Here is a 27,997-nt window from a genome sequence, read left to right on the forward strand (position 1 = left end):
GCCACACAAGAAATCAGTTCTAAACTTAATTTTATATATTTGACTAATAATATATATTTAGCCGGGCTGAGTGGCTCAGCCGGTTGAGGCACTGACCTTCTAAGCCCAACCTAGCAGGTTCGATCCTGGCTCAGTCCGGTGGTATTTGAAGGTGCACAAATACATCAGCCTCATGTCGGTAGATTTACTGGCACGTAAAAGAACTTCTGTGGGACTAAATTCCGGCACCTCGGTGTCTCCAAAAACCGTAAAAGTAGTTAGTGGGATATAAAGCCAATAACATTAATAAATTATTAGTAATGTATTTGTTATTTTGCTGCAAGAACAACATCTTGTTACTGCTGTGCCCCTCTATTTTATTTTGGTGCTGGCTTAGCATCATTGTAACCCAGGTACAACGCGGAAGTTTCTTATATTTTCAATCCCCTTCTCCTATGACTGTAACTTGCCGCTGTCTGGTGGCTAACAAAGGAACTACAGCACAACCTGATGATGCATGCTTTACTTTGAAATGTAGCATGTACTATAAGAATAAGGAATGCTTTGCAGGTATAGAATGTTGTAGAAGAAAAATTCTATAGCTTCAATGTATGAGCTTTAGCACTAACTGAAGAAGTGATTTTACTTACAGACAAGAGAAAATCTGAGATAAAATGGCAATCATCACTTCATTTTAAAGTACATTTTCAAAACTAATCTGAATGCTGTTTTGGCTTAGCAAAACAATGCTTCATTTCCTTCAGCCCAGTGCATGCCGCTGCCATAGAGTTTCTCTTGGATGATGTCAGGTATTGTGTCTTCATTTGTTAAGTGCAATCAATACTAGCCTAGCCACTCATTCCATTCCTGGATTTGGAGCTGGAGATTCAGCTTGTTTTTGGTGGCTAACATGACCAGCACAGAGAATGGTCCGAGGTAATGATTGACACAGGTCTGCTGTAACACTGTACATTACAAGGATGAACAACAGTGGTGGCAAGACTGAATTTTGATGAATGCTGCCTGTGACACAGAAGTAATCAGACCCTCCTGCAGCACCTTGAATATAACTTCTTTGCTGTGTGTGAAGCAGCTGTATCCAGTGCACAAGTACTCCAAGACACTGTGTTGTCCAAGTGCTAACAAGATGAAGTCATGCGGCATACAATCGAGATCTAAGAAAGTGAAATGTAGCACCTTATTTTCCTGACAATGCTTCTCAACTAAAATCCATGCCTTATAGATTGCATTGGTTGTTCTGCAATTTTTTTTACAAATCAGCTTAGCTTTTGGTCAGCTTGATGAGAAATTTCATGGTGTTGCTCAGAAGTCAAATTGCATGGTGAATGGCACATTTGATGCGACTTTCCTTCTTTTTGTAGATGGGTACCATGATGCTCTGTTACTAGTCACATGGCATTTGTCCCTCTTTGACTGATTGACTGAAATGTCTTGTCAACTAATCTGCTGCATCCCACCACAATGTCATCTAGATCAGTGGCTTTTCCTGGCTTCATCTGGTTTAAATCAGCCTTGACTTTGACAATGTTAATAGGTGTGATGAGTCCACTGACAGCAGTGCCGATTGGGATTTACAGGAAGCATGAATTCTTCTGTTGAGATCTTCTTGAAGCAACTCTCAAATAAAGACAAGTTTTCTGTGAGATGTGTTGTTTGCTTGATTGAATCATCTGTATGTGAAGCAAATTCTATATAGAAAGCAGGGAAGATTTTGCACTAGAGTTGATTGAGTAACATTGTTGGTGAACCAGTCTCTTCATTCTTTTATTACTGAGAGGTGAAGTGAGGATGATGGTGCTCTACATTATTCCATTATAAGTCTTTCACCGCGGGCATTCACATGGGCAGAATTTAACATTTATAGTAAACTTTCCATTCTCTTAAGAACACCTTCATCTATGATTGAATCAACCAAAGCAATATTTTAGTGTGCTCTTGTAAATTCACACTTTAAATGATCGATCCTCTCTTCCTATTTCCATCCCTTACAACTGAAACCTTTTGATACTACTATTAATTTCATTAGCCCCAGACTTGGAAACCAATTTTAATAATTAACAGTAATGAATTTGGGTGTTCAGAGTTCACCAAAATGGATCCTTCAGATAATTTTTTTCTTGCCCCCCCCCCCCCTCGTTTTCAGTGTGTAAATAGAACAGACGGTAAAAGAAATCAAAGAGGAATTTGGAAAGGGCATCACAAGGAGAGGAAATCAAAACCCTGAGATATGCCAATGATATTGTTGTTTTATCTGAGACTGCAGAAGATGTGGAGAAATTGCTGAATGCTATGGACAGAGTCTTGGGGAAGGAGTACAAAATGAAAATAAACAAGTCCAAAACAAAAGTAATGGTGTGCAGTCAAACAAGGTCAGGTGATGCAGAAAATATTAGATTAGGAAATGAAGTCTTAAAGGATGTAGGTGAATATTGTTACTTGGGCAGTAAAATAACTAACGATGGAAGAAGTAAGGAGGACATAAAATGCAGACTGGCACAAGCAAGGAAGGACTTTCTTAAGAAAAGAAATTTGCTCACTTCAAACATTGATATAGGAATTAGAAGGATATTTTTGAAGACTTTCATCTGAAGCGTGGCATTGTATGGAAGTGAAACATGGATGATAACTCGCTCAGAAAGAAAGAGGATAGAAGCTTTTGAAATGTGTTCATCATCATCATCATCATCATCATCATCATTTCCCTTTATCCAGCTGTAGCCGGGTAGGGGCAAATATGGTTCCTCTCCACTTTTTTCGGTCTTTCCACCACTCCTCCTCCAACACTGTGTCCCAGTCCAGGTTTCTTTCTATAATGCTGCGTTGGATGGTATCCTTCCATCTCAATCGTGGTCGTCCACGGCCTCTCCTTCCTTGGATTTGCATTTCCATCACCTTTTTTGGCATTCTTTCGTCGCTCATTCGCTTTATGTGCCCAAACCATCTTAGTCGGCTCTTCTCTATTCTATCATTCATTTTTTCCACTCCAATTTCTTCCCGGATTTTCTCATTCCTTATTTTGAAATGTGTTGTTACAGAAAAATGCTGAAGGTGAGATGAATAGATCAAATCACGAATAAAAAGATACTGAAATGAATTAGTGAGAGGAGATTGATTTGGCTAAAACTGACAAGAAGTGACAGAATAATAGGACACAAATCAAGACACCCAGGACTTGTTAGATGGTTTTTGGGGGAAGTGTAGTCAGTAAGAACGGTAGGGGTAGACCAAGGTATGAATATAACAAGCAGGTTAGAGCAGATGTAGGATGCAGTAGTTACGTAGAAATGAAAAGGTTAGCACAGGATAGGATGGCATGGAGGCTGCATCAAACCAGGCTATGGACTAATGCCTCAAACAACAACAACAACAACAACAACAACAACAACAACAACAACAACAACAACAACAACAACAACAACAACAACAACAACAACAACAACAACAACAACAACCTCTTCTCTCCCAGGATATGTACATAAAACTGTGTATTTATACATCCACTGCAGGCCTTATCTAACCTTCTGAAAATACTTAAACAGGTAGGAATTACACTTAGGTTATCCAATAACTTCTCCACTAATTTAAAATAACTAACTATATTCTAATACTAGCTGATGTACCCATACTTCGCTACGACATTCTACATTGTATATGGAATTCTAGGTTAGGTAGTGTACACGTTGTGAGCAATATTGTTTTAAATTGCATAGCCCTTAACGTTACCCTAGAAATGCGACGGGAAAATGACCAAACGTCAAATCTCATGTGAAGACTGGGTTAGGGAATTTTCATTGTAATGGTAAGCCCACTTGCCTACCATTAGTCACAATCAGGTTGTGGAATTTCATTACAATGGCAGACACTCACCCTCCACCTACCTGTTTACATCCTCAGAAAGACTGTCCTAGTGGTTTTCCCAAGTGAAATGAACATACATCATTACAATGACGTCAGTAGGAATGGCGCGAGTAAAAGCAAAAGCTTCATATGAAATACCACACATTTTCTCACTTTTAACGAACAGTACTATGCTGCTGATGTAACAGTCCAAAGTCCCAGAGCTGGAATGACCAGACCGCAGACATCCATGATCACTCTTCGTCTTTTTTTTTGGGGGAGGGGTAGAATAGTGGAGAATCACACACGGCAAAAACTATGCCCTTTTACTATTCCTAGGAGTGATGATGATGATGATGATGATGATGATGCTTGTTGTTTTTAAGGAGCCTAACATCGAAGGTCATTGGCCCCCATTCCTAGGAGTACCCAATGATTTGGAAAATCTCAATTCGCTACACTGACAGCGGAAAAATCTATCAGATTTGGAGGCAAATTTTTCCTCCAAGCCAAAGGAGAAAACCTCCCCTTCACTGGTAATTTTGAATAAAATGAATGTAGAATTTAATAAGTGAAGAGGAAGAAGCTCTTCTTAAGAAATGGCTCTTTTCAGGGTAGAATTTTGAGTTATTTAGTGAACTGTGGTGCTATAATTTGGAATAGGCCTAAATTGTAATTCTAGACCAGGTCATACTACTACTACTACTACTACTACTACTACTACTACTACTAATGCTGCTGCTGCTGCTACTACTACTACTAAGCGAGCCTCTGCCTTAAGTGTGCACACTGCTCATTCAAAACAGCGCGTCATAGTAGGGATCGAATAGCTGGAATACTATGATGAACCAGTGTGTTATGTACCAGCAGTATCAGAAAATGTATGAACCAGAGGAATGGCGTGCTAAAGAAGAAAGTTTTCTAACTCCCCAGCTATTTCCTGCCAATATTGTCAGGCTGTTTTACTCTGTATGTAGCAGTAATCCTATCTATCAGAGTTGAGCGGCAACATAAGAGACAAAGAGCATCACAACAAACAATGGTCAATGTAATGTTATTGTTGATCAATGTTATGCGCTTTCGATATTGTATGCCTTCACTTTTAGTTTTCTTCTGGCTCTGAAATTCTACTCTTATCATAGTCGGTACGGTAAAAGTGAATAAAACATAAATGATCGGAAATTGTATCCTCTGTAACTATTGTTATGTAGTACTTTTCGATAGGACCAATAACATAGGTACATAAAAAATAAATTTTACAATTACAATAAAATTGTTTATAACTTAGACTGTAGTTCCTTATTCCCCAATTCTATATAACAGTTTTCATTAAATTCTGTTAACCCATTTTCTTGTGGCTCAGTGTTGATATGGACTTAGTAACAAAAATACAAATTCATGAATATCTGTGTTATCATACCCAGTACAGTAACAATATATGACATAAATGATCAGAAATTTAATTCTATATAACTTTAGTTATGTAGTATTTATCGATAGGACCACTGATATGATAAATATTTGAGAATTAAATTTTAGGCCTTCCCCTAAACTGCCATTTCACTCACCGTGAATAAAATAATTTGTGGCTTAGATTGTAGTGGCTCAACCCCCAACTTCACATACCGATTTTCATTAAATTCTCTTCAGCCGTTTTCTCGTGATGCATGTATAGACAGACAGACAGACAGACAGACAGACAGAAATTATGTAAAAGTAAAAAGTGGATTTCCTTGTTACTGTGGACATGACCAATACAGAAATACCATTCTTTTCTATTTCTCAGCAATGTACAGACAAAACTCTTATTATATATATATATATATATAGAGAGAGAGAGAGAGAGAGAGAGAGAGATGATCATCATCAGTGCATGAGCACTTTGTCAATATACAAGAAGTATAAAATATAAACACTCAAAAATTATAAACAAATGCTGGAAGATTCTCCCTATATACAACAAAATGACCCTGTTCCAAAAACAATTGAAAATGCAGTGAGAACTGAACTACCGTTTATAGCAAACCCAGTGACATGAAACACATTTACTGCTATTGTGTATAAACATAAGTTTCAGAATCTTACCATCAACACATGTTATTTTGGGATGAATTCATTCACAGTAACACTGTATCTTTGATATTCACTGATTCCATTACTTGTTTAAATTGTACTTTCACTTTGAACAAACACACGCTGCTTATCTATTCCTTGAAACCAGGCTGTAGATTATAAAGCACTGTTGCCCTTGACCATGTAGTTATGGCTATCCACAGATAACAGATTGTCTACCTAGGTAAGTCTGCTGCAGAAAGTCTGAAATAAAGTACATAATCTCAGGCAAAATATGCTTGAAATACAGAAGCACAAGGCTATGATGTACTATGTAAAAATGACGATAAAACTGACTAGTGACTCAGTCATAGCACAAGACCAGACTAAGAACAGAACACTGGAATTATACAGTGTGATTCAGCAGCCCCTTCCAATATCGTTTGCTGCAGCCCAACTAACGTGCACATGGTTTTAGGGGTGGTATTCCCATGCAGGCGTACTGTATGGTACTAATGTTAAGTGAGCACAATTTGCACATATTTCTGAACCCTAGCAAAATGTTATATCATCCGTTCGCAAAACATGATGCCTTGAAATCATGTAGCAACGTCCTTTTACCATGTAACTATGTTAATGCGTCATGCCTTGTGACCGGGTGTAATGAAGAGGGGAATCAATGCATAAAACTACGTAACAGTGCAGTAATTAATGTCTTAAACACCAAACCGGATGGCATATGTACTCTGCTCTTGTCGTACTACCAGCATGTTTCCAGCAGTGTAGCGTAGCGGATGTGGTTAGGCGTTCGCCTAGCAATCGACAGAATGTACCAGTGGCGGTTCGAACCCTGCATCATTCAAATATATTTGCATTGGTATGATGTTTGAATATGTAAACACAGGCCCACATTTGGCTTGGGAATTGGTATCACAATTCCCTCACACCATTAAGATGGAAACACACCCTCACTCCATATTCTGTTGAATATGGTGAGGATATCCTTGAGGCATCTACTGTATTGTGGATCTTGTCCGGTCCAGGAGCCGTGTCTCTGCATAGCACGAGTGCACTCTGCAACTCCCACTCCGTGAAAGGCACTTTGTACGGATGCGAAACACTAGAGGCAAAAGAGAGATGATGTGCCTCTGCTTTGCGCTTAATTGGAAGAACTGCAGAGTCGTATCTCCCGGAGCTGGATGTCTGCAATGACTGAAGGAATCGTAACTATATTTCCATTAATGGAGATTCCAAGCACCGAGGGCACATTCTGTACTCCGACAATATGGCAGAGTTTTGTCCACACTTGTGGTGATGGAGTACGTGCCGTCATGGAAGACACATGCTTTTCCCACGTAGCTTTCTTACTTTCTCGAATCAAAAACGGCCTTCGCGCGCAGACGCTTAAAGATGATATGATTGGCCATCGAAGGATTCCAATGATAATGCTTAAAAGCCCGTCAGTGATCGCGTATGACAGCTGCATTTTCGTCCGTCCACCATGGGATGGTAAGTCAGAGCTAGATTGGATGAAATGATGACTAGAGAAGTGTTTTAAACAGACTGTAATACACAGATTCCACCATAAACTATGTGTCTATTGTGATGTTCAATTGCCATCTATGTGGAAAGAGAGATTTTTGTGCAACAATCAGTTTAAACATTACCATTTTATCAAATGCTTCAAGATAATGAAATCCTTTTCAGAATATTGTAAATCCTTGTGCACATTTGTGGGGTTCATATATAATTATTTATAAGTGAGTTAAAACCAGTGCTTCAGAAGTAAGAAACTGAGTTATCTCTACTTATAGACATTGTAATCTCTGCTAATAAATATTTGTTTTCTCACTTTCACAAATATGAAATATTTATGTTGTTCCAGGGTCTTACATGAACATCCTGCTGTAGTTGCTGTAATTAACCTTGGCAGTTATGAGAAAAGAGTGAATCTGCTCCAGATGAAGGGTACACAAAAGGAAATGTGCTTATATACTTCCTCAATATCTGCTGATTTTCCTGAGCCGTAAGTATTGTGTTTAAATATAGGATGCTACTGTATGTAGCTATACAAGAAGGACATAACTGCTGAGCTTTCTTTCACCTGGATAATTCTTGATTTTAGGAAAAATATATAATAACTTTAGTTGTTTCTAGTATCTAGTTACATATTATACGACAAAAAAGGCTCAAAAAAACCTCCACTACAATGCAAATCCTGGTCGTGATAAAGATCCACTGCAATAAATATAACAGAACATTGACCATACGAGTGCAGATGAAAGCATTATAAAATCATTACGTCCATTATAATGGCACCAAGAAGTATAAATTCTATTACCTATGCAACGCTGGTGAGTGCATGTAGAGTGTCTGACTTCTTCATGGTTTCCATGGCAGGGATGGAAAAGAAAACAAGATGGCTCAAGTTTCTCTCTAAGTAGTGTTATCTATGGACTGTCGGCAAAACAAGATGGCTGACACTCAGGGCACGAAAGGCACAAAACATTTGTACCAAAAACCAACACTAAATGATCCCAGATCCACCAAATTACATCAACATACACTCAACACATGCCACATCGTCACAAACACTGACAGGAAGCCACAAATGAAGTACAGTTCCTTTCCACAAACGGAGATACGATGCACCAACTTTAAAGACGACTGTCTACCTCCACCGTTATTATTATTATTATTATTATTATTATTATTATTATTATTATTATTATTATTATTATTATTATTACAGAATTGTAGTAATAACTAAATTCTTATTGAAAAGTATTTTTGTTTTATTCCTACAAGCTAACAGAAATTAAAACTGCTCTTAAATGCTGCACAATCAAGAGTGCAAGTACCGTATAAATTATCCTGGAGATTTAAACTACCTACTCAGAATTGCAAATAACTTATCAGAATACAGGAATTAAGCATTTTTTATTTTTGTTTTCTTGTCTACACTATACCATTATCAATCGGTAACTAGCAACGAAATAATTTGAATACAAAGAGCTGCAATAATCAAAAACAGTTAAGCGACTGTTAACTATTTTGCCAGTGAATGCTATATATTCAGTTGAATATTATTCTTTAAACAAAATTTACTTTTCTTTTATGCTGGGCTCCTTTTTCTCTCTATATATTTGTCATGTGTTCAAGGTTTACCACATGTATTCATTTTAATCTTTTTTTGTGTCTTTACTTTTCCTATACTTATCTGGATTTCTTTTTACCCTACATTTCCTACATCAAGACTGAAAATCTGTCAAGATGGCCCCTCAATGAATGTTGAAGCCTGTCCTTATGAAGCTGGGAAGTAGAAATTGGCTTGTCAGGGGCCAAGGAGAAATGGATCATGTATAGGCCTAGGATTTGAGACTAATGAGGATAGAGCCCACCTATGTAATGACAGCAGTGTAAAGAAATGTCTGTATCCTTTTGTAGTTTCATATTTTTACTTGCCTCATGAATCATGGCTGAGAAATGATATAATGGATGCAAACATTTTCTCGTGGAACTGGAGTGTGTATCGTAGAGATAGGATAGGAATGGTAGGAGGGGCAGTAGGATAGGAATGGTAGGAGGGGCAGTATTCATTCTGGCGAAAGAAGAATTTGTAAGCTACGAAAAAGTTAAAGGTGAGAAACATGAAATTCTAGGTGTAAGGCTCATTTCTAAAGATAATAGGCAACTTGATGCCTTTGGAGTGTACAGATCGGGAAAGGGTAGCACTGACGGTGATTCAGAATTACCCTAGAAGTCCATTATAGTGAGAATTCACAACAGCGGAAAATTTACTCGCAATAGCGGATTGTCGTTGTATCTGATTTTTGTATACAAGTCGGAAAACTCCCCATACACATTAAAATAGGTATGAAACGGAAATCAGTTTGTTCAAAACTTGTGTTTTCACGGATAATATCCACACTACAACTTACTTGTTTGTTATTTTTTGAAATGCGATACTACGTGAAAGTGTATGTTTAATTTCATACTGAAAAAATTACAGTTCCGTATTTCTCCAAATCCAAGACAATCCTCAATTTTTCTTCAAAAATTTAAATCAGGCTCAGAAAGTGCTTTTTAAAATCATATGAATGCCTTTGTTGTACAGTACGCATTTTTATACTATTTTAGACGCCGAACATTGGCTTTCGTTATGCTGCATTTTTGCGGCTGCACAATTATTCTTTATTTCCGCGGGTTTGATGACCATTAACTTAAAATTGGCGTCATAATACCACCGGTTGAAAATTTGCAGGCAGTGCCTATTCCATGTGTCTCTACAATACGGCGATTCATCAGGAAAATATTCTTGCTGTCTATAAAACTGTTACGGTACTTTTACTCAGCGCCAGATATAACCGGCTACCACTACACGCACGTCTCGCTTGCCGGGTTCGGCCAACTTCAGCGGCTAGCGATGTATAGGCCTAATCGCGGAAGTTGAAGGTCAACGAACGCTTTTATGGTGCCGCGGTATGGCCTTTCTGCCCTTGTGTTTTTCGTGCACATACCGGTACCTCACAATTTCATTTTCAACTTCTTTAAAGCATCCCTATTGCGGACCACTGAATGCATTTTCTCTATCTTTGTCTTCACACCGACGCCAAATATTGGCTTTAGTTAGGCCTATGCCATATTTTCTTGTGGCTGCACAATTATTCTACATTTCCGAGTGTTTAATAACCATTAACGTAAAATTGGCATCATGATATCGAAGAGAACCTGTTGAAAATTTGCTGGCAATACCTGTTCCACGTATCTTTACAACTATCCATCACGAAAATATTCTTGCTGTCTATAAAATTTAATTTTACTAAGAGTCAGGTACAGTAGACACGTTATAACTCTGCCACTGAGTAGCCATGGCCTTTCTAAGAATTCGAAATCTAGCATGTTTTGATGTCATTCTGCAGATTTGAAAAACGTTTTTGTAGAGGCTAATAGAATGTCATTCTCTATTCACTATTTCCCAAGATCCAGTGACGTTACACACAGGCATTGTACAACCGGTTGTCACGGCTAGCGATGTATAATAAAGTGTGCGTGCACGACAAGAAGCAGCGTGGTTACCGCAAGAGTTGCTAGTGGTGTTCATTACTGTTAGGCTGCAAATGCAAGACGACCCTTGATTTTTCGCATGAGATTCTGAGGAAAAAACATCGTCTTGGATTCAGAGAAGAGTTTTCTCCTTCAAATTGCGTAGCCTAACTTAACCGTACTTGTGTCATGAAAACATAACTGAAACGCACGTAGAGAAATGAGTTATCCTCGCTAAAATATACATGTGAATAGCCTTTTCGAAATTAAATTAGACGCAAGAAAATATGAACTATCCTCTGAAATCAGCGATGTATTCTGTCATATCTTGAGGTGTATCACATTCTTACTTAATTTCAGTATATAACATTAAAATTAAGAGATCGTTTACTTCAGCCATTATTTTGAACGAGTTAACAACTGCCATCGGCCATGTTATTTACGCATTTATTATGAAAACTTGTTATCCCCTTTCATTTCAAATTCTCTTTAGAGAATAGTGGTATTACTAATCGACTCCAACATCGCATTGGAATGTCGACGAGAGAGCTCACAAATGTACATAGTGAGGAAACTATACCATACCAAAGTTGATCGATCGCATTTTGTGGCAAACGTTTGTTTACTTATTCAAACAGCATCACCTATCCTAACTTAACTGTACTATACATATGATGAAAACATACTTCAAGCACCAGTAGAGAAATTATAACCTTCTCGCTATAAATTTACACGATAATGACCTCCTTTCTGTAATTTAATCAGACGCGAGAAAATATAAACTAACCTGTGAAATCAATTATGCAGTCTGCCATATCTCGAGGTATATCCCATTTTTATTTAATTGCAGTATTTAGCATTAAAATTAAGCGATCGTTTAGTCAGCCTTTATTTTTAACGAGTTAAGAACTGTTATCATACATGTTATTTATGCATTTATTACAGAAATATGTTCTCCTCCATTTCGAATTTTCTTTACGGAACAGCAGTCGACGGGTATTACTAACAGACTCCAACATCGCCTTTGAATCTTGACGAGAGAACTCACTAGTGAACATAGCGAGGAAGCGATACCGAAGATAATTGATTGCACGCAACATAATCGCTGGGGTGCATAATTATAGATAACGGAAAAAATTGTGCGCGCTTAATCGCTCGTAATAACGGATTTGTCAGTGATAGGGTTCTCGCTATAACCGAAGGATAATACACAGTTTAATATAGGAATTTTGAAGGGACAACAAAATATTGTCGGTATAACGGGGTTCTCATTATATGCCGTACTCGCTATAGCAGACTTCTACTGTATTTGATAAGATAATGAGGTATGTGGGAAACGGTATGGAAAGGAATATGATTGTAGCAGGAGATATAAATTTACCGAATGTCAATTGGGAAGGTAAGGCGAACGACAGGAAGCATGACCAACAAATGGCACATAAGTTAAGTTAATATACCGAGCTCGATAGCTGCAGTCGCTTAAGTGTGGCCAGTATCCAGTAATCGGGAGATAGTGGGTTCGAGACCCACTGTCGGCAGCCCTGAAGATGGTTTTCTGTGGTTTCCCATTTTCACACCAGGCAAATGCCGGGGCTGTACCTTAATTAAGGCCACGGCCGCTTCCTTCCACTTTCTAGGCCTTTCCTATCCCATTGTTGCCATAAGACCTATCTGTGTCAGTGCGATGTAAAGCAAATAGCAAAAAAATTAATGTGGGAAGGACAGCTGACACAGAAAGTGATGGAATCAAATAGAAGGAAGAATATTCTGGACGTGGTGCTGGTAAAACCAGATTATCTGTACAGAGAAATTGGTATTAGTGGTCACGAAGCTGTTTTTGTCGTAGTTAAAAATAAATGTGATAGAAAGCAAGGACTTAAAAGTAGGACTATTAGGCAGTACCTCCCACGCTGGTATTTTCATCTTGTCGCGATGTGGGAGCTTGCGTGCCTAAGTGATCCTGAGAGCTATGCCGGCGGGAGCATAAGCTCCTGGTAGGGCCACCCAAGCCGGACAGGTCAAAGGTGATAGGCCAGACTAAGAGGGATACCCTGGTCCTCCAGGTTGGGGGTTGATCATGGGGCTAACAACCCTATATCGGAAAAACAACTCGTTACGAAACTCACAGACAAGAATAGCCGGACTGACGATAATGGTAAACGACCCACGCAAGGAAATGGAAGATGCAAACGGAAATATGATATGTATGTAGCAACCTGGAATGTACGAACCGTGAATAAACCAGGTGCCCTAAACAATCTAAAACAAGAAATGGAGAAATATAATATTGGAATAGCAGCAATTAAGGAAGTCAGATGGAAAGGAAATGGTGTTTTTAGAAGTGGTAGATATACAGTTCTGCATAGTGGAGGAGCCAAAGGTACAATAGGTGGCACAGGCTTCCTAGTGGATGACAGATATAAGTCAGCAGTTTTGAATTTTAAACCTGTAAATGAAAGAATATGCACTCTAAGGATGAAGGCCCATTTTTTCAATATCACCCTTGTGTGTGTGTGTATGCACCTACAGAAGAGGCTAAGGATGAAGAGAAAGATATGTTCTATGGACAATTGGAACAAGAAATAGAATGCATCCCAAGACAAGATGTAAAAATCATACTTGGAGATTTCAACGCTCAAGTGGGTAAAGAAGAAGCCTATAGGGGGACAGTTGGGAAGGAAAGTTTGCATGATGAGTCAAATGATAATGGACAGAGGCTAATTGATTTCGCCATGGGAAACTCAATGGTGGTAAAGAGTACATGGTTTCAGAGAAAGAATATACGGAAAGCCACTTGGTGTTCACCAGATGGTGTCACCTTTAATCAAATAGACCATGTAGTAATTGATAGGAGACATGCATCTGACATACTACAAGTTGACAGTTGTAGGGGAGCTGATTGTGATTCGGACCATTACTTGGTACGAGTAAAATACAGGCAACGTATTGCAACTTACAGATCTGCTAAGAAAGGGAAAGCTCCAAGGAGATATATGGTCTCAAAATTGAAAGATAAAGAAACTGCACAACTATATGAATGCAGGATGGAGAAGAAATTGGAGGCTAAACAACAAAGCTGGGCAGTGGAAAACATCGAAGGAAAGTGGATTTTATTGAGGGATGCATTGCAGGAAACTGCGGATGAAGTACTAGGAGTTGAGGTAAAGACCGAAAGGCAAGGATGGTTTGATGATGATTGCAGAAGAGCAGTTGAGGAAAGAAATGAAGCAAGGAAGAAAATGTTTAGCAGGAAAACAAGAACATACGTAGAAGAATTTAGGAAGAAGAGGAAAGAGGCAGACAGAATTTGTAGGAGAAAGAAGAGAGAGGCAGAGAGGAAATGGATTACAGATTTGGAGGAACAATATGATATGCAAGAAGTACGAAAGTTCTATGGGAAAATAAAGGACGTACAGAAAGGTTTTCAACCACATGCTGTATTCTGTAGAGATAAAGAAGGAAACATGATTGGGGGAAGAGACCGGATTCTTGACCGATGGGCGGAATACTTTAGTGAACTGTTGAATGTGGCTGCAGAGACGGTGAGATTGGAAGAAGTGGATGGGCAGCCTTGGCAGGATCCTAGCCTAGATTTAAAACCAGTGCCTGTACCATCTATAGAAGAAGTGAGGACGGCAATTAAGTACTTGAAGAATAATAAGGCTCCAGGAAGTGATAACATTTCAGCTGAGATGATTAAATACGGGGGTGAGCAGTTGACGCAACTTGTTCACCAACTAATTGTGGAAGTTTGGGAAACAGAACAAATGCCAGAGCATTGGAGCTTAGCAATTATTTGCCCAATTCATAAGAAGAAAGATAAAGCAAATTGTGAAAATTATAGAGGTATATCTTTGCTTAGTGTGGTCTATAAGGTCTTAGCCAAGGTTTTGTCTATGAGACTCACTCCACTGGTTGAGCAGATACTAGGAGACTACCAAAGTGGCTTTCGACAGGGTAGATCAACAACAGATCACATCTTCACTGTCAGGCAAATAATGGAGAAATGCTATGAATATAATGTGGATGTGCATCAGCTGTTTGTGGGCTTTCGGCAGGCTTATGATAGTGTGAAGAGAAGGAAACTGTATCAAACAATGATGGACATGGAGTTCCCAACTAAATTGATAAGACTGGTACAAATGACCCTAACAGGTACTAAATGCACGGTTAAAATAGAAGAAAATCTTACTAAAGAGTTTGAAGTAAACCAAGGTTTGCGGCAAGGGAATGTGTTATCTACCCTGCTCTTCAATGTGGTTTTGGAGCGTGTGATGAGAAAGGTGGAGGTCAGTAATCCAGGCGGTACGCTGTTCAACCGTGTAACACAGAATCTGGCTTATGCTGATGATGTTGATATGCTGTCTAGAAGATTGAAAGACCTAGAGGAAGGACTGGATAGATTAGAAAAGGAAGGAGGTGAAATGGGCCTAAGAGTGAATAATGCCAAAACTCGTTACTTGTTTGCATCTAGGAGGACCGTAGTAAGGGAAGACAAGTGCATAAAATTAAATGGGATTAACTACGAGAGATGTGAAAAGTTTAAGTATTTAGGAGTGCTGGTGACAAAAGATAATGACATGAAAGAGGAAATAAAAGCGGGGATTGCTGCGGGCAATAGGGCTTACTTAGCTTTATTGAAAGTGTTTAGATCACGCAGCCTTGGTAGAAGTTTAAAGTTGATAGTCTATCGAACAGTATTACGACCAGTGGTAACTTACGGCTCTGAAACATGGACAATGACCAAAGTAGATGAAGAACTGTTGAACAGATGGGAGAGAAAAATACTGAGAAAGATTTTTGGCCCGGTGAAGGAAGGAGAATTGTGGAGAATAAGGAAAAACAAGGAATTGGAAGAACTCTATGGACATCCAAGTATCGTAACCGAAATAAAAAGCAACAGATTAAGGTGGTTGGGACACGTGGAGAGAATGCCAGATAATAGGGCTGTCAAGAAGATCTATAAGGGAAATCCAGGTGGTAGAAGATGGAAAGGAATACCCCGGAAAAGATAGCTGGATGATGTGGAGGAGGATTTAAGAAAGATGGGAATAGGAAGATGGCGGAGGCGTGCAGAAGATCGTGAAGATTGGGCTACAATCGTCAGAGAGGCCAAGGCCCTACAAGGACTGTAGCGCCGAGGAGTAAGTAAGTAAGTATTAGGCAGTACCATATCTTGGATTCAGGATGTCAAATGGATTGTATCGCGATTGACCTGTCTAAGGCATTTGATAGGGTGGATCATGGGAGACTACTGTCAAAAATGAGTGCAATAGGACTTGACAAAAGAGTGACTGAATGGGGGGCTGTATTTCTAAAAAAAAAAACTCAGAGAATTAGAGTAAGCGAAGCTTTATCTGACCCTGTAATAATAAAGAGGGGAATTCCTCAAGGCAGTATTATTGAACCTTTATGTTTTCCTATATATATAAATGATATGAGTAAAGAAGTAGAATCAGAGATAAGACTCTTTGCGGATGATGTTATTCCAAATAGAGTAATAAGTAAGTTACAGGATTGTGAGCAACTGCAAAATGACTTTGATAATGTTGTGAGATGGACATTACGCAATGGCATGATAATAAACAGGGTTAAAAGTCAGGTTGTGAGTTTCACAAATAGGAAAAGTCCTCTCAGTTTTAATTACTGTGTTGATGGGGTGAAAGTTCCTTATGGGAATGATTGTAAGTACTAGGTGTTAATATAAGGAAAGATGTTCATTGGGGTAACCACCTAAATGGGATTGTAAAAAAAGGGTACGGATCTCTGCACATGGTTATGAGGGTGTTTAGGGGTTGTAGTAAGGATGTAAAGGAGAGGGCATTTAAGTCTCTGGTAAGACCCCAACTAGAGTATGGTTCCAGTGTATGGGACCCTCACCAGGATTACTTGATTTGAGAACTGAAAAAATTCAAAGAAAAGCAGCTCGATTTGTTCTGAGTGATTTCCGACAAAAGAGTAGCATTACAAAAATATTGCAAAGTTTGGGCTGGGAAGACTTGGAAGAAAGGAGACGAGCTGCTTGACTAAGCGGTATGTTACAAGAAATCAGTTTCATTTCCTGTATCAAATCCTATTTACAATAAATTTCCAATTTTTTGAAACTTATACAAGGTGCGTTCCATAAATAATGCGACCAAATTCATAAAAAATCATTTATTGAATATATTCATACAAATAATCAAAAATCTTCAAAATAGCACCCTCTTGCGTCGATACACTTCTGGAGGAGGTGTTTCCATGCCTGGAAGGCTTCCTGGAAGGCCTTTTCCGGAATGTCCTTTAGAGCTGATGTAACATGCGCCTGGATTCTTTCAATCGTGACCCAATGTTTTCCTTTCATGACTCCTTTTAACCGAGGAAACAAAAAACAGCAGGAGCCAGGTCAGGACTGTAGGGAGGCTGGGGAACCAATGGGGTGTTGGTCCTGGCCAGGAAGTCATTGACAATGAAGGCGCTGTGACTCAGTGTGTTGTCGTGATGAATTTTCCACGTGTCCTTGATGTCGCTTCGGCAGCGCGAGACCCTCCTTTTCAGTCTTTTGAGCACTTCCAAGTAGAAAGCTGAGTTCACTGTAGTCCCGGTAGGTACAAATTCATGGTGGACAATGCCTCTGACGTCAAAGAAGACAATGAGCATTGTTTTGATCCTGGACTTGCTCATGCGTGCCTTTTTGGGACGGGGCGACGATGGGGTGTGCCACTCTGAACTCTGCCTTTTTGTCTCAGGGTCATACTCAAAAATCCACGACTCATCACCAGTGATAACTGAGTTAAAAAAATTAGGATAATTTTCACACATTTCCAACATTTCTCGGCACCGAAGCACTCGCATGTCCTTTTGTTCGTCGGTCAACACTTTTGGGACTAATTTGGCACACACCTTTCTCATGTTCAAATCTTCGGTCACAATGCGGAAAACAGTTGTTTTTGCCATGTTTAGAGTTTGTGCTATCAATTGAAGGCTCAGCCGTCTGTCAGAGTTCAAACAATCACGCACACGTGTCACATTTTCGTCCACTCGTGAGGTTGATGGCTGTCCACTGCTAGGTTCTTCGGTGATCTCCTCTCGACCCTCCATGAACGACTTGTGCCATCGGAAAACTTGTGATTTGGACAAGCAATCAGTTCCAAAGGCTTGCTGAAGTGATAGAAACGTTTCGGTGGCGGACCTCCCAAGTTTAACGCAAAATTTGATAGCGTACCGTTGCTCTACAGAACAATCCATTGTGCCGTGTTACATGAACTCAAAACGGGCTTGACGGAAACGCATGTCCTGACTCTCCGGCAGCTCGCTGCCAAATGAGACAAAGAGCGTTTGATGCTAACACCCCCCTCCACCTAGCCCAGCAGGTTAGAACACGCTGTGGTGTACAGTTGCGTCAAAAAAAAAAAATTGGTCGCATTACTTATGGAACGCACGTTGTATTTGCATTAAGCAAATCAATCGTATACAGTACATGTTTCATTCCATTTGGAACATCTTCAGCTGTATTACAACGCTTAGGTGAAATTACAGAGTATTCATTTTCTTAAGAACATCCCAATAAGTACCTTGTTTTACTAAAAATCTATGTGAATTTAAAAAATTTGAAATAAATTAAAATCAATGTGGATGGTTGAATGGGGTGATGAAATGGGAGGGAAATGGATTACTTATTTTAGCCTATTTTAAAACTATATCTATTCATTGGAACAGATGTTATAAAACCATGTTTTGTTTCCAGCACTTTTCACTATGATATAAGATATTCTGCTTGTCTACTAATAAAATGTTTTTGAAAAACAATTTTCCTTTGTCACTGTCCTATATTTTACAAGGATGTTCTCTTCATTTGCTCCTTCCAAGGCAAATGTTGTTTGTTTTAATTTTATAAAAGTGTCTCTTGAATTCAATTCATTCAGGATCCCTGAAGCTGATTGCTGTCTTACTATTATTACAAGAGCTTCCCTGAAATCTTATAGTAAGACAGCAATCAGCTTCAGGGATCCTGAATGAATTGAATTCAAGAGACACTTTTATAAAATTAAAACAAACAACATTCGCCTTGGAAGGAGCAAATGAAGAGAACATCCTTGTAAAATATAGAACAGTGACAAAGGAAAATTGTTTTTCAAAAACATTTTATTAGTAGACAAACAGAATATCTTATATCATAGTGAAAAGTGCTGGAAACAAAACATTTTTTATAACATCTGTTCCAAAGAATAGATATAGTTTCAAAATAGGATAAAGTAAATCCATTTCCCTCCCATTTCAACACCCCATTCAACCATCCACATTGATTTTAATTTATTTCAATTTTTTTAAATTCACATAGATTTTTAAGTAAAATAAGGTACCGGTACTTATTGGGATGTTCTTAAGAAGATGAATACTTTGTAATTTCACCTAAGCATTGTAATACAGCTGAAGATGTTCCAAATGGAATGAAACATGTACTGTATATGATTGATTGATTGATTGATTTGCTTAATGCAAATATAAGTATCAAAAAGGTGGAAATTTATTGTTATTAATTCATTGTAAGCGGTATGTTCCGAGCTGTCAGTGGAGGGATGGCGTGGAATGACATTAGTAGACGAATAAATTTGAGTGGTGTCTTTAAAAGTAGGAAAAATCACAATATGAAGATAAAGTTGGAATTCAAGAGGACAAATTGGGGCAAATATTTGTTTATAGAAAGGGGACTTAGGGATTGGAATAACTTGCCAAGGGAAATGTTCAATAAATTTCCAATTTCTTTGCAATCATTTAAGAAAAGGCTAGGAAAACAAGAGATAGGGAATCTGCCACCTGGGCGACTGCCTAAGATGCAGATCAGTAGTGATTTATTGATTGATCTTTATGCTGTTCTCTCTTACCATACTGACCTGTCATGTCTTTATCCTATTTTGAGTTCCTTTTCAAATCTTTCCATATATGTAACCAGGTTGAGTGGTTCAGACAGTTGAGGTTCTGGCCTTCTGGCCCCAACAGGACAGGTTTGTTCCTGGCTCAGTCCGGTGATATTTGAAGGTGCTCAAATATGTCAGCCTTGTGTCAGTAGATTTACTGACACATAAAAGAACTCCTGCAAGACTAAATTCCAACACCTCGGCATCTCCAAAAACTGAATAAGTAGTTAGTGGGACATAAAGCCAATAACATTATTAACTATTCTTTCCATATATGACTTCATTTGTCACTTATTTATTCCTTTGTATAATTTATATTCAGAATTAGTTTATTGTTATCAGCTGTGAACATCTCTATGATATAAATACTAGGTTTGGTAAACGAAATTATTTCACCGAGCAAGTTGGCCATGCGGTTAGGCGCGTGCAGCTGTGAATTTGCATCTGGGAGAAGGTGGGTTCGAACCCCACTGTCAGCAGCCCTGAAGATGGTTTTCTGTGGTTTCCCATTTTCACACAAGGTAAATGCTGGGACAGTACCTTAGTTAATGCCATGGCTGCTTCCTTTCCACTCCTAGTCCTTTCCCGTCCCACCATCGTCATAAGACCTATCTGTGTAAAGCCAAAATAATTTCAAATGACTAATGATCAATTTTTTAAAATTCAATAGAGTGCAAATTGTCCTCTATTCTGTCTTACTTTTGAATAAATCTTTGGTATTCCTTTCATATGAATGAAAGAGCTATTTGTTTCTCTTATAGTGATCATGTACGAGTAGAAAGCATCGTTCTGCCACCTATGTCCACTGTGGTACTCACTGAGGAATGTATGGATGTTTCTATGACTGATGCTGCGCTGGTGTCAGCTCTGCCTTCAGGGTTACTGCTACTTCTGTGTACCCTTGGAGTTATTAGTTTTATATTCTAGAGGCTAGTGAGAAAGTGTTTCTAAAACTTTTTATTTTAATTACATCATAGTTTTCATTGAATAAAGACCCCTTTCCTACTCTAAAATTATACTAGGGAGTAAGATATACCTGTAAAGAATAGCTAAGACTTGCCATTGAGATACAGCCTTCCCTTCAATTGTATAGTATAATAATACATCAGGAGAAAATAATAGACTAAAGAGAAAGAGCTCCAAGAGAGAAAAGTGAAATATTGAAATTTTTTAAGAAAGATTGTCCAGTTGATTGTGTATTATTGTTAATGAATGTTGGAGATCATTTACTGATAACGACTGTAAGTTTGAAGACTTCATGCCAAATTTTCTGAAAATGTTTACAGTGTTCTTTAGTGCTGACCTGTGTGGACCAGAGATGAAGTCTGTGGACCATCAAGACTAGAGAAATATACATTAGTTTCCTTTTCTTTTTAAGAAATGTAAATTGTCAAATTTTCTGGAGTGAAATAAAAAAGTATTTTATGTGTTTAAGAAAACAATATTCATTAGTATGTTCATCTTTCCCATGAATTTTGTGGACCTCAGAATTTCAAGACAAAAATTGCATCCCTGTAGAACTGTTCTGAATTTAAGGTGAGGAAGTCATCCAAATACACCTCTGGAGTGTTAAACTATACTAAATGACATTCTATTGAAGGAATTCTGTAGGGAACATAACAAGTGAATGTTGAATGGTTCAACATTGGATCAGTTTGATGAGTATGACAAGACATGTCAGTTAATTTCTTATAACTTTGTACAGAAGAGTGAGGACACTACCTTTCTGTTCAGTGGTTCCAACCTCTGCTGTTGAAAATTTTGATGTAAAAACTCCAGTTGCTTGCAGTACATATTTTAATTTAATGTTTCATTATATAGGACTTTGGGCTTAGAAGACTTTGGAGTAAGGAGATGAGCTCCTCGACTAAGCGATGTATTCTGACCTCGGACATTACAAATTTTCCAACTAACTCATTTTTCCAGTGGCGTGCCGTCATTGGACTAGTAGGACGAGGCTAGTCCCCTGAGTGTGTTGAATTTGCTCAATTGTATCAATATCAACCAGAAATGTTAAAAATGACGACTGTGTACCTCCATGTGACCACTCTATTCACACCCCTTACCATACGTATAGATTTGGCCTTTCCCACTCTGCCGTCCGCTTGTCTGGAACGGAAGGGACTAGGTTTAGTTTCCTCGTCCTCTTTTCTAGATACAAGTTCTGTATGCACAGGCGTTCTGTCGTAATACTTTTTAGTAGCTCCATGATCATTACTGGTAACAGTAAATTTTTAGAGCAGTGTGAATGCACCAGGCAAGAATTACTCAAGTGGAGAATAGGGAAGGCGACCCTCTCTCCCTTGAGCCAGGTTAATGTTTGCGTATGATGCCACAACCAAAGGCTGATAGACTACAGTATAGTAAAATTATTAATGTTACTCAGTGATATATTGTTGTGCCTGTGAAAACTGCTATGTGATGATGTTGTTGAAGAAATACTGACCCACAGCACATAAAATGTTTTTACACAGTATTGAACCTTAGGTGACAAATCCTTACCAGCCAACATTCTAAGCTGAAACATTTCACATAGCAGTGAGAGTTTTCCTTGATTTCCTTTGTTATGTAAAATTTTGATGTATTGCCACATTCCGTCATAATGAAACAGAATATCCACAAATATCATTACCTTCATGTTGTGTACTACTCCTTTAAGAAAGGTCATTATTGAGAAATATAAAGATTTCCATATAATTGTAGCATTCTTACATATATCAAAAATCTGTCTGGTAGACTGGATCTTGTGGTTGGTGTAACATATTTGAGACCTTGGTCCTTACTGGTTAATTGAGGGGATTTGCGCTTCCAAGAAATGTACAAACAACTGAATCGCTAATAATACAGTATAATTGAATTTATTTACATATTTGCAGTGCACCTTTTCTTACTGTTTATGTGTAGGATTGCCATGATCCAAAATTAGGACACTATTGCAGTTTAATAGCCCGAAACCAGGACACAATTTAGCTATTGCTACAACCAATATAAGGAAACATTCATAATAAAGAAATTAATATTTGTATCTTTGTATCAACTTCATTTAATGACAAGAACATGTATTACTACAAAATATGTGTACTTACAATCCACTAAGCATTTGTATACCACTTTTACTTCTAAGAGCCAAGAACAGAAGAAAGGAATTTGTTTTTATTTTGAATGACCCTGTGAAACTCACTAAGACTTACCGTACATTTTTCATTTTGAATTGCATTTAAAGATATTAGTGTTAACCTGACCCATTCTTCTGTCCATTAGGCAGGCATAAGAGGGAACATCTTCTCTACATGCCCAGGAACAAGAGAAATAATAACCTCCTATTCTAAGCAGTTCATAATTTAAATCACTTGAAGCTGACTTTCAAAACTTCTGAATAACTACAATAAAACGTTATGGACATCTTTTCAGCAAGAAAATACTTCTTATTCTATAAAATTGTAGATTGTTCATGAAATTTGTGACATATGTCAACCATATTTATGTATCAGTATGAAACCATGTGCAACCATACATACTGAACAACTCTATCAGAGGTTCTGCTAAGACTCATCAAAACTGAGAACAAAAAGAAGCACTACATTAATTGAATATATTACTACATCTTCTGCTCTTAATATACAATATGCGTACTCATAAAATGACTTGCAGGTATATCTTGGCTGGGCAGAAGCAGCAAGTGCTGGTCAAGCCAAGATGACATATGACGAATAAACTTGTACTGTCCATTCATTTTCTCACTTACAGTATAGAGGGAGTTTTCAACAATCCTTCTTGCACTGCCTAGCTCAGTTTTGTGGTTCTGATACAGCTCAGACACCTGTATTAATAAATAAAAGGTCAATGAATAGTTCAAATACTGACGGCTACAAAATTCTCACATGTCATTCATAATAAGTTACAGAGAAAATAAATACAACCTTCTCATGTTGAATTGAACTTACCAAGCTGAAACCATACCGTGTTCTGAAATTCTGAGTTGCTGTTTGAAGTATACTATTCCATAAATCCATCTTTGCTTCCCAACTGGAAACATTAAAAAAAAAAAAAAATTAGCTTCTTTCCAAAAAAGAATTCTTCAAGTATGACCACATTAGTAGACAAAAGATTTGACTTACCTCTCTTTAATTATATCCCAGTTGTTTGCAATGAACTTGATAAAGGTGTAATAATCAGTGACAGATGAAAGGACATTTCTGATTTCATCATCTTGGATCTGTTGGGTGTCATCAATGAACATCAAACTGAAGATTCTGGATGAGACAACATATTCAAAAGAAATTAAATGTATTCAGTAAATGAATGTCCTATTGCACTCCTTCATTAGGTTTTAGTACAATTGTTTTATGCAAGAGCACTTGGTTGAAAAATATTTAGTATCAATTGTTGAAAGGAAATTCAGTAATTCATGCCACACTTCCAGTTAGAGAGGAAAGATTCCACTGTTACACTGTTAAGGAACAAGTAGTGGCATGTGTGTGTGGGTGGATGAATGACCATACACAGGGCATAACACAGATAATGAGTGAGTACGTAGTCGACGTAAGAAGAAGTGAGAGAAAACGTGTGCTGTCATCACTCACTCAACTGAGCAGACCCCAACTAAATCGATTTGCAAACGAGCAGCTGAACTTAATATAGCATGATCAACAATGCATGACCACAGGAACCCTGATTTGCAGATGCAACAATTTAGACTGACTAATGAATGCATTATCTGATGATGACATGGAGCAATGAGTTGCAGCCTGCTATGCTTTGTTGGCACAATTTCCAAATGCCCTATCTCACACAAAAGTGTTATTTTCTGATGATTGTGCAATATATCACAGTTCAAATGGGAGGAATATGGTTTTCTGGGCTTAGGAAAATACTCATTGTGTGCAACAGCTGGAAAGTAACCCACATAAATGTGGGTATTTTTGAATGGACTTTTTTATTTGCACATGTTGCAAATGTGGTTAATACCTCACCTGCAAGAGAAGGAGATTATGAATCTGTGTGGCTAGACCAGCATTGGGCTCCAGCCCACTTCGCTATTCTGGTAAGTGATCTCCTTGAAAAAAACTCTTTCCACAAAATTGGATTGGACATGGTTGAGTAACATCTCCAGCTCCATTGAAATGGCCCCCACAAAGCCTGGATCTTACCAAACCAGACAATGTGTTGTGAGAAATAATATAGTTCCATGTCTCCCAACATTGGTACTGGACAAAGGAAGAACTGAGCAAAAGTGTCGAGGAAGCCTTTCAAAACTTGAGATGCTCCACAACATGTCAGGGAGGATATGGAGGTGCATAGATCTCTGTGTACAACATGGCGGTAAAAATGCAAATCCACATGATAGATAGTTTTTACATGTAAATATTCTGCTATGATGAACTTCCAGGTTATACATATGTAGTGATCAATAATACTATAAGGGTATGTGGACTTCTTGGACAACCTGTACATTCTGGAACATACTCTGATATAAATGTCGTGCAGAAAGAACAACTGCTTGTCATTCAATGCAGTGACACTATCCAAGCAATGTGCAGAGCCCTCACACTGTGCTCAGCAAACTGAGTTCTCTGTGTGTCTGCAGCCCCTGCAACATTTGGCAATTTCTCTGGTTTTACATTGTTGTGTGTAGCTGTTAGGTGCATCACAAAGAAATTGCCTATGGTGGATCAAGTAGGTCACCTTTTCTACTATAGAGTGTGTAGCAACTGACACACCCAGTACATTAATACCAATATATTCAGAAGTATTGCTAATTTAATTATTGAATCATTGTGGAGTACTGTAAGGTACGTTTGTTTTTATAGCATTACTGTATTCATCTCTATTTTAAATTTAAAGCAAGCTTGTAGTTTTATATGAGTGTTGATATCATGCCAATAGCCATCCTTCAAATCAGTCATAACTACAGGAATTCCCTAATCAGCATCTGAATGTAGACTGCTGAACTTATGTTAAAATCATCACAAACCTTTTCTTCACGTTATTTCAATTATTTCTATAGTTGTTCGAGCTACCCTCACACATTAGCTTTCAAGAAGTCATCTTCACAAATCAAAAACACATTCTTTGAAAAGAGTGAAGCAAAAGCAAAACATTTCCTTTCTTGCTAACTTAACATGTTCACTCCCGGCCATTTCCTAGCAACTTCCATACATAATGTTTTCTGTGAACATTCTGCACACAATCAATCAGACACATATATCAGTGATGCCTTGTTTGATTTTTTTTTTTTCTTTTTTTTTTTTTTTTTTTTTTTTTTTTACACAACAGACAGCAAAACAGCCCTACAACCAAGGGTACTTCCACCCCGTCAACCTACAAGCGTACCAGCTACCGTTTATTTTCCGTGGGCCCTCCCCATTACATTACCAAAGGCTTCAGGAGTACCTTTGGCACAACCTACGGTCATACAAGTGTACTTGCGCCTTACAATACGTACCCATGACCAGTATGTTAAATGACTATGTTAAATGCTTAACATAGTAATGGCAAAAATTTGTATATATATTGCATTATGGCAAACTACATCACATACTAGTGTTAAGGTATTAGCTCCAACTAGGAATTATTGGTAAACCTAAGATGCTAAATGCATATTGAACTTTGAAACTTGATATTTTTCTCACCAAATGCCTTAAGGAACTGGTGAATTGTTATCCGCCGTAAGTCGGATACGGGTGTGAACGTGTTAACAAAGCAACTAAATACCTACTATGGCTGAACACTATTCTGTAAACTTCCTGTGTACATCAATGATAGAGTGTTGGTATGTGGATTCCAAGATTCTAGGTTCAAACTCAGAAGAGGTAATCAGATTTTTGAAGTGCAGAAAATGTCCATTCCACACTTCATCTCACACAATGTCAGCATATTAAAGACCTCTGGAGACATATTTTACAAAATTAAAACTCAGCAGTAGGTTGTGCAATAGAGTTCTGGTCAAAATTAACATACAGGTAGCCAAAATGACATCAAATATAACATCTACTCACAGTAGCCAAGATTATTATTGTCACTACTATAAAAGAATAGAATTATTACAAAATTTTATGAAAAAATAAGCTATGTGGATAAGATGACCAATGTGGACATTCTCAAAAGAGTTAACAAGAAGTGACAGCTAATCAATCAAATCAAAATAGATCAACATGGTTGGGGCACAGATTGCAACATGGCAGCTTAATCGTTGTAATACTTGAGGGCAAAATACCTAGAAAATACCTTTGTAGAGGACTGAAAAAACACAATTGTGAAGACACTCTTCAGTTGAACTGGTCTAATTATGAAGAAGCTAAAAGAACAACCCAAAGTAAATTCATTTGCAGAAGATCCATCATAGGGACAAACTACAGTAGTGCATTTTACACGAATGTCAATAAGTGCACTTGTATCTATTTATGTAGTGTAAATCACTTGGAAAAATCACTAGCATTCCTAACTGCTGCATTCTATGTGAACCATTTATTATTATTATTATTATTAGCCCCTCCAATGGCCATGATCGTTAAGGCGTTGAAGTCTAAACGGTCTGACACCATGGTTAGCTGGTTCGAGTCCCATTGGTTGAAAAATTTCACCATCAGAATCACTAGATTGCGTGCCAAAAGCCTGGATTAAATTCCAAACCTCTCCCCAGTGCTCATATGGAGTGAGGGCATATGACGGTGTTGATGGTGATTTGTCCGTCAGATGGAGACATTAAGCCTTGAGCAGACCCCTTGATGCTATTTGACAGGAGTAGGCTATGTGCCAGCACCGGGTTCACCATCTCCCTTCCTACTATCATATATCATGTCATTCATTTCATCTCATTAACTCCTCTGATGAGATTGACATTGGGAAGGGCATCCTGTCATAAAAAACCCACCATCACAGATTCATCTCACCTCATACCCAACCCCGTAGAGAAACAGGGCAAGGGTTGGACAAAATAATAATAATAATAATAATAATAATAATAATAATAATAATAATAATAATAATAATAATAATAATAATAATAATAATAAAATTCACCTGCTTCTCCATTGGTGGGCAGCACAGTTCTTACAACTCTGTACTCTGTTGTACTTTTAACTACTGTTTAAAAGAAAACTTTTCTCAGTGTGCTTTGTTATAGAAGGGTGTAAATGTTTTCACTTGCATATAGCATCACAGAC

The 27,997-nt window shown here is 38.0% G+C and overlaps 2 protein-coding genes across 3 annotated transcripts in view; one reads left to right on the forward strand and one right to left on the reverse strand.

Annotated features, from left to right (window-relative positions):
- The window catches only part of LOC136859593 (probable maltase), a 146,939-nt gene extending 125,665 nt beyond the window's left edge, over positions 1–21,274 (forward strand). The window contains exons 9-10 of the mRNA XM_067138708.2: positions 7,775–7,915; positions 20,594–21,274. Coding sequence (XP_066994809.2) covers positions 7,775–7,915; positions 20,594–20,759 — 307 coding nt within the window. The 3' untranslated portion in view covers positions 20,760–21,274. The remainder of the gene's footprint in view (positions 1–7,774; positions 7,916–20,593) is intronic.
- Positions 21,275–22,681: 1,407 nt separating this feature from the next.
- LOC136859755 (aminopeptidase N) overlaps positions 22,682–27,997 on the reverse strand; it is a 206,097-nt gene continuing 200,781 nt past the window's right edge. For both annotated transcript variants that reach the window (XM_068225771.1, XM_068225770.1), the window contains 3 exons: positions 23,951–24,085; positions 23,777–23,858; positions 22,682–23,652 (listed from right to left, as the gene is read on the reverse strand). In XM_068225771.1, the coding sequence (XP_068081872.1) occupies positions 23,446–23,652; positions 23,777–23,858; positions 23,951–24,085 (424 nt within the window). In that variant the 3' untranslated portion in view covers positions 22,682–23,445. The remainder of the gene's footprint in view (positions 23,653–23,776; positions 23,859–23,950; positions 24,086–27,997) is intronic.

Source organism: Anabrus simplex, chromosome 1, assembly GCF_040414725.1.
Source record: "Anabrus simplex isolate iqAnaSimp1 chromosome 1, ASM4041472v1, whole genome shotgun sequence".
NCBI classification, from domain to species: Eukaryota; Metazoa; Arthropoda; class Insecta; order Orthoptera; family Tettigoniidae; genus Anabrus; species Anabrus simplex.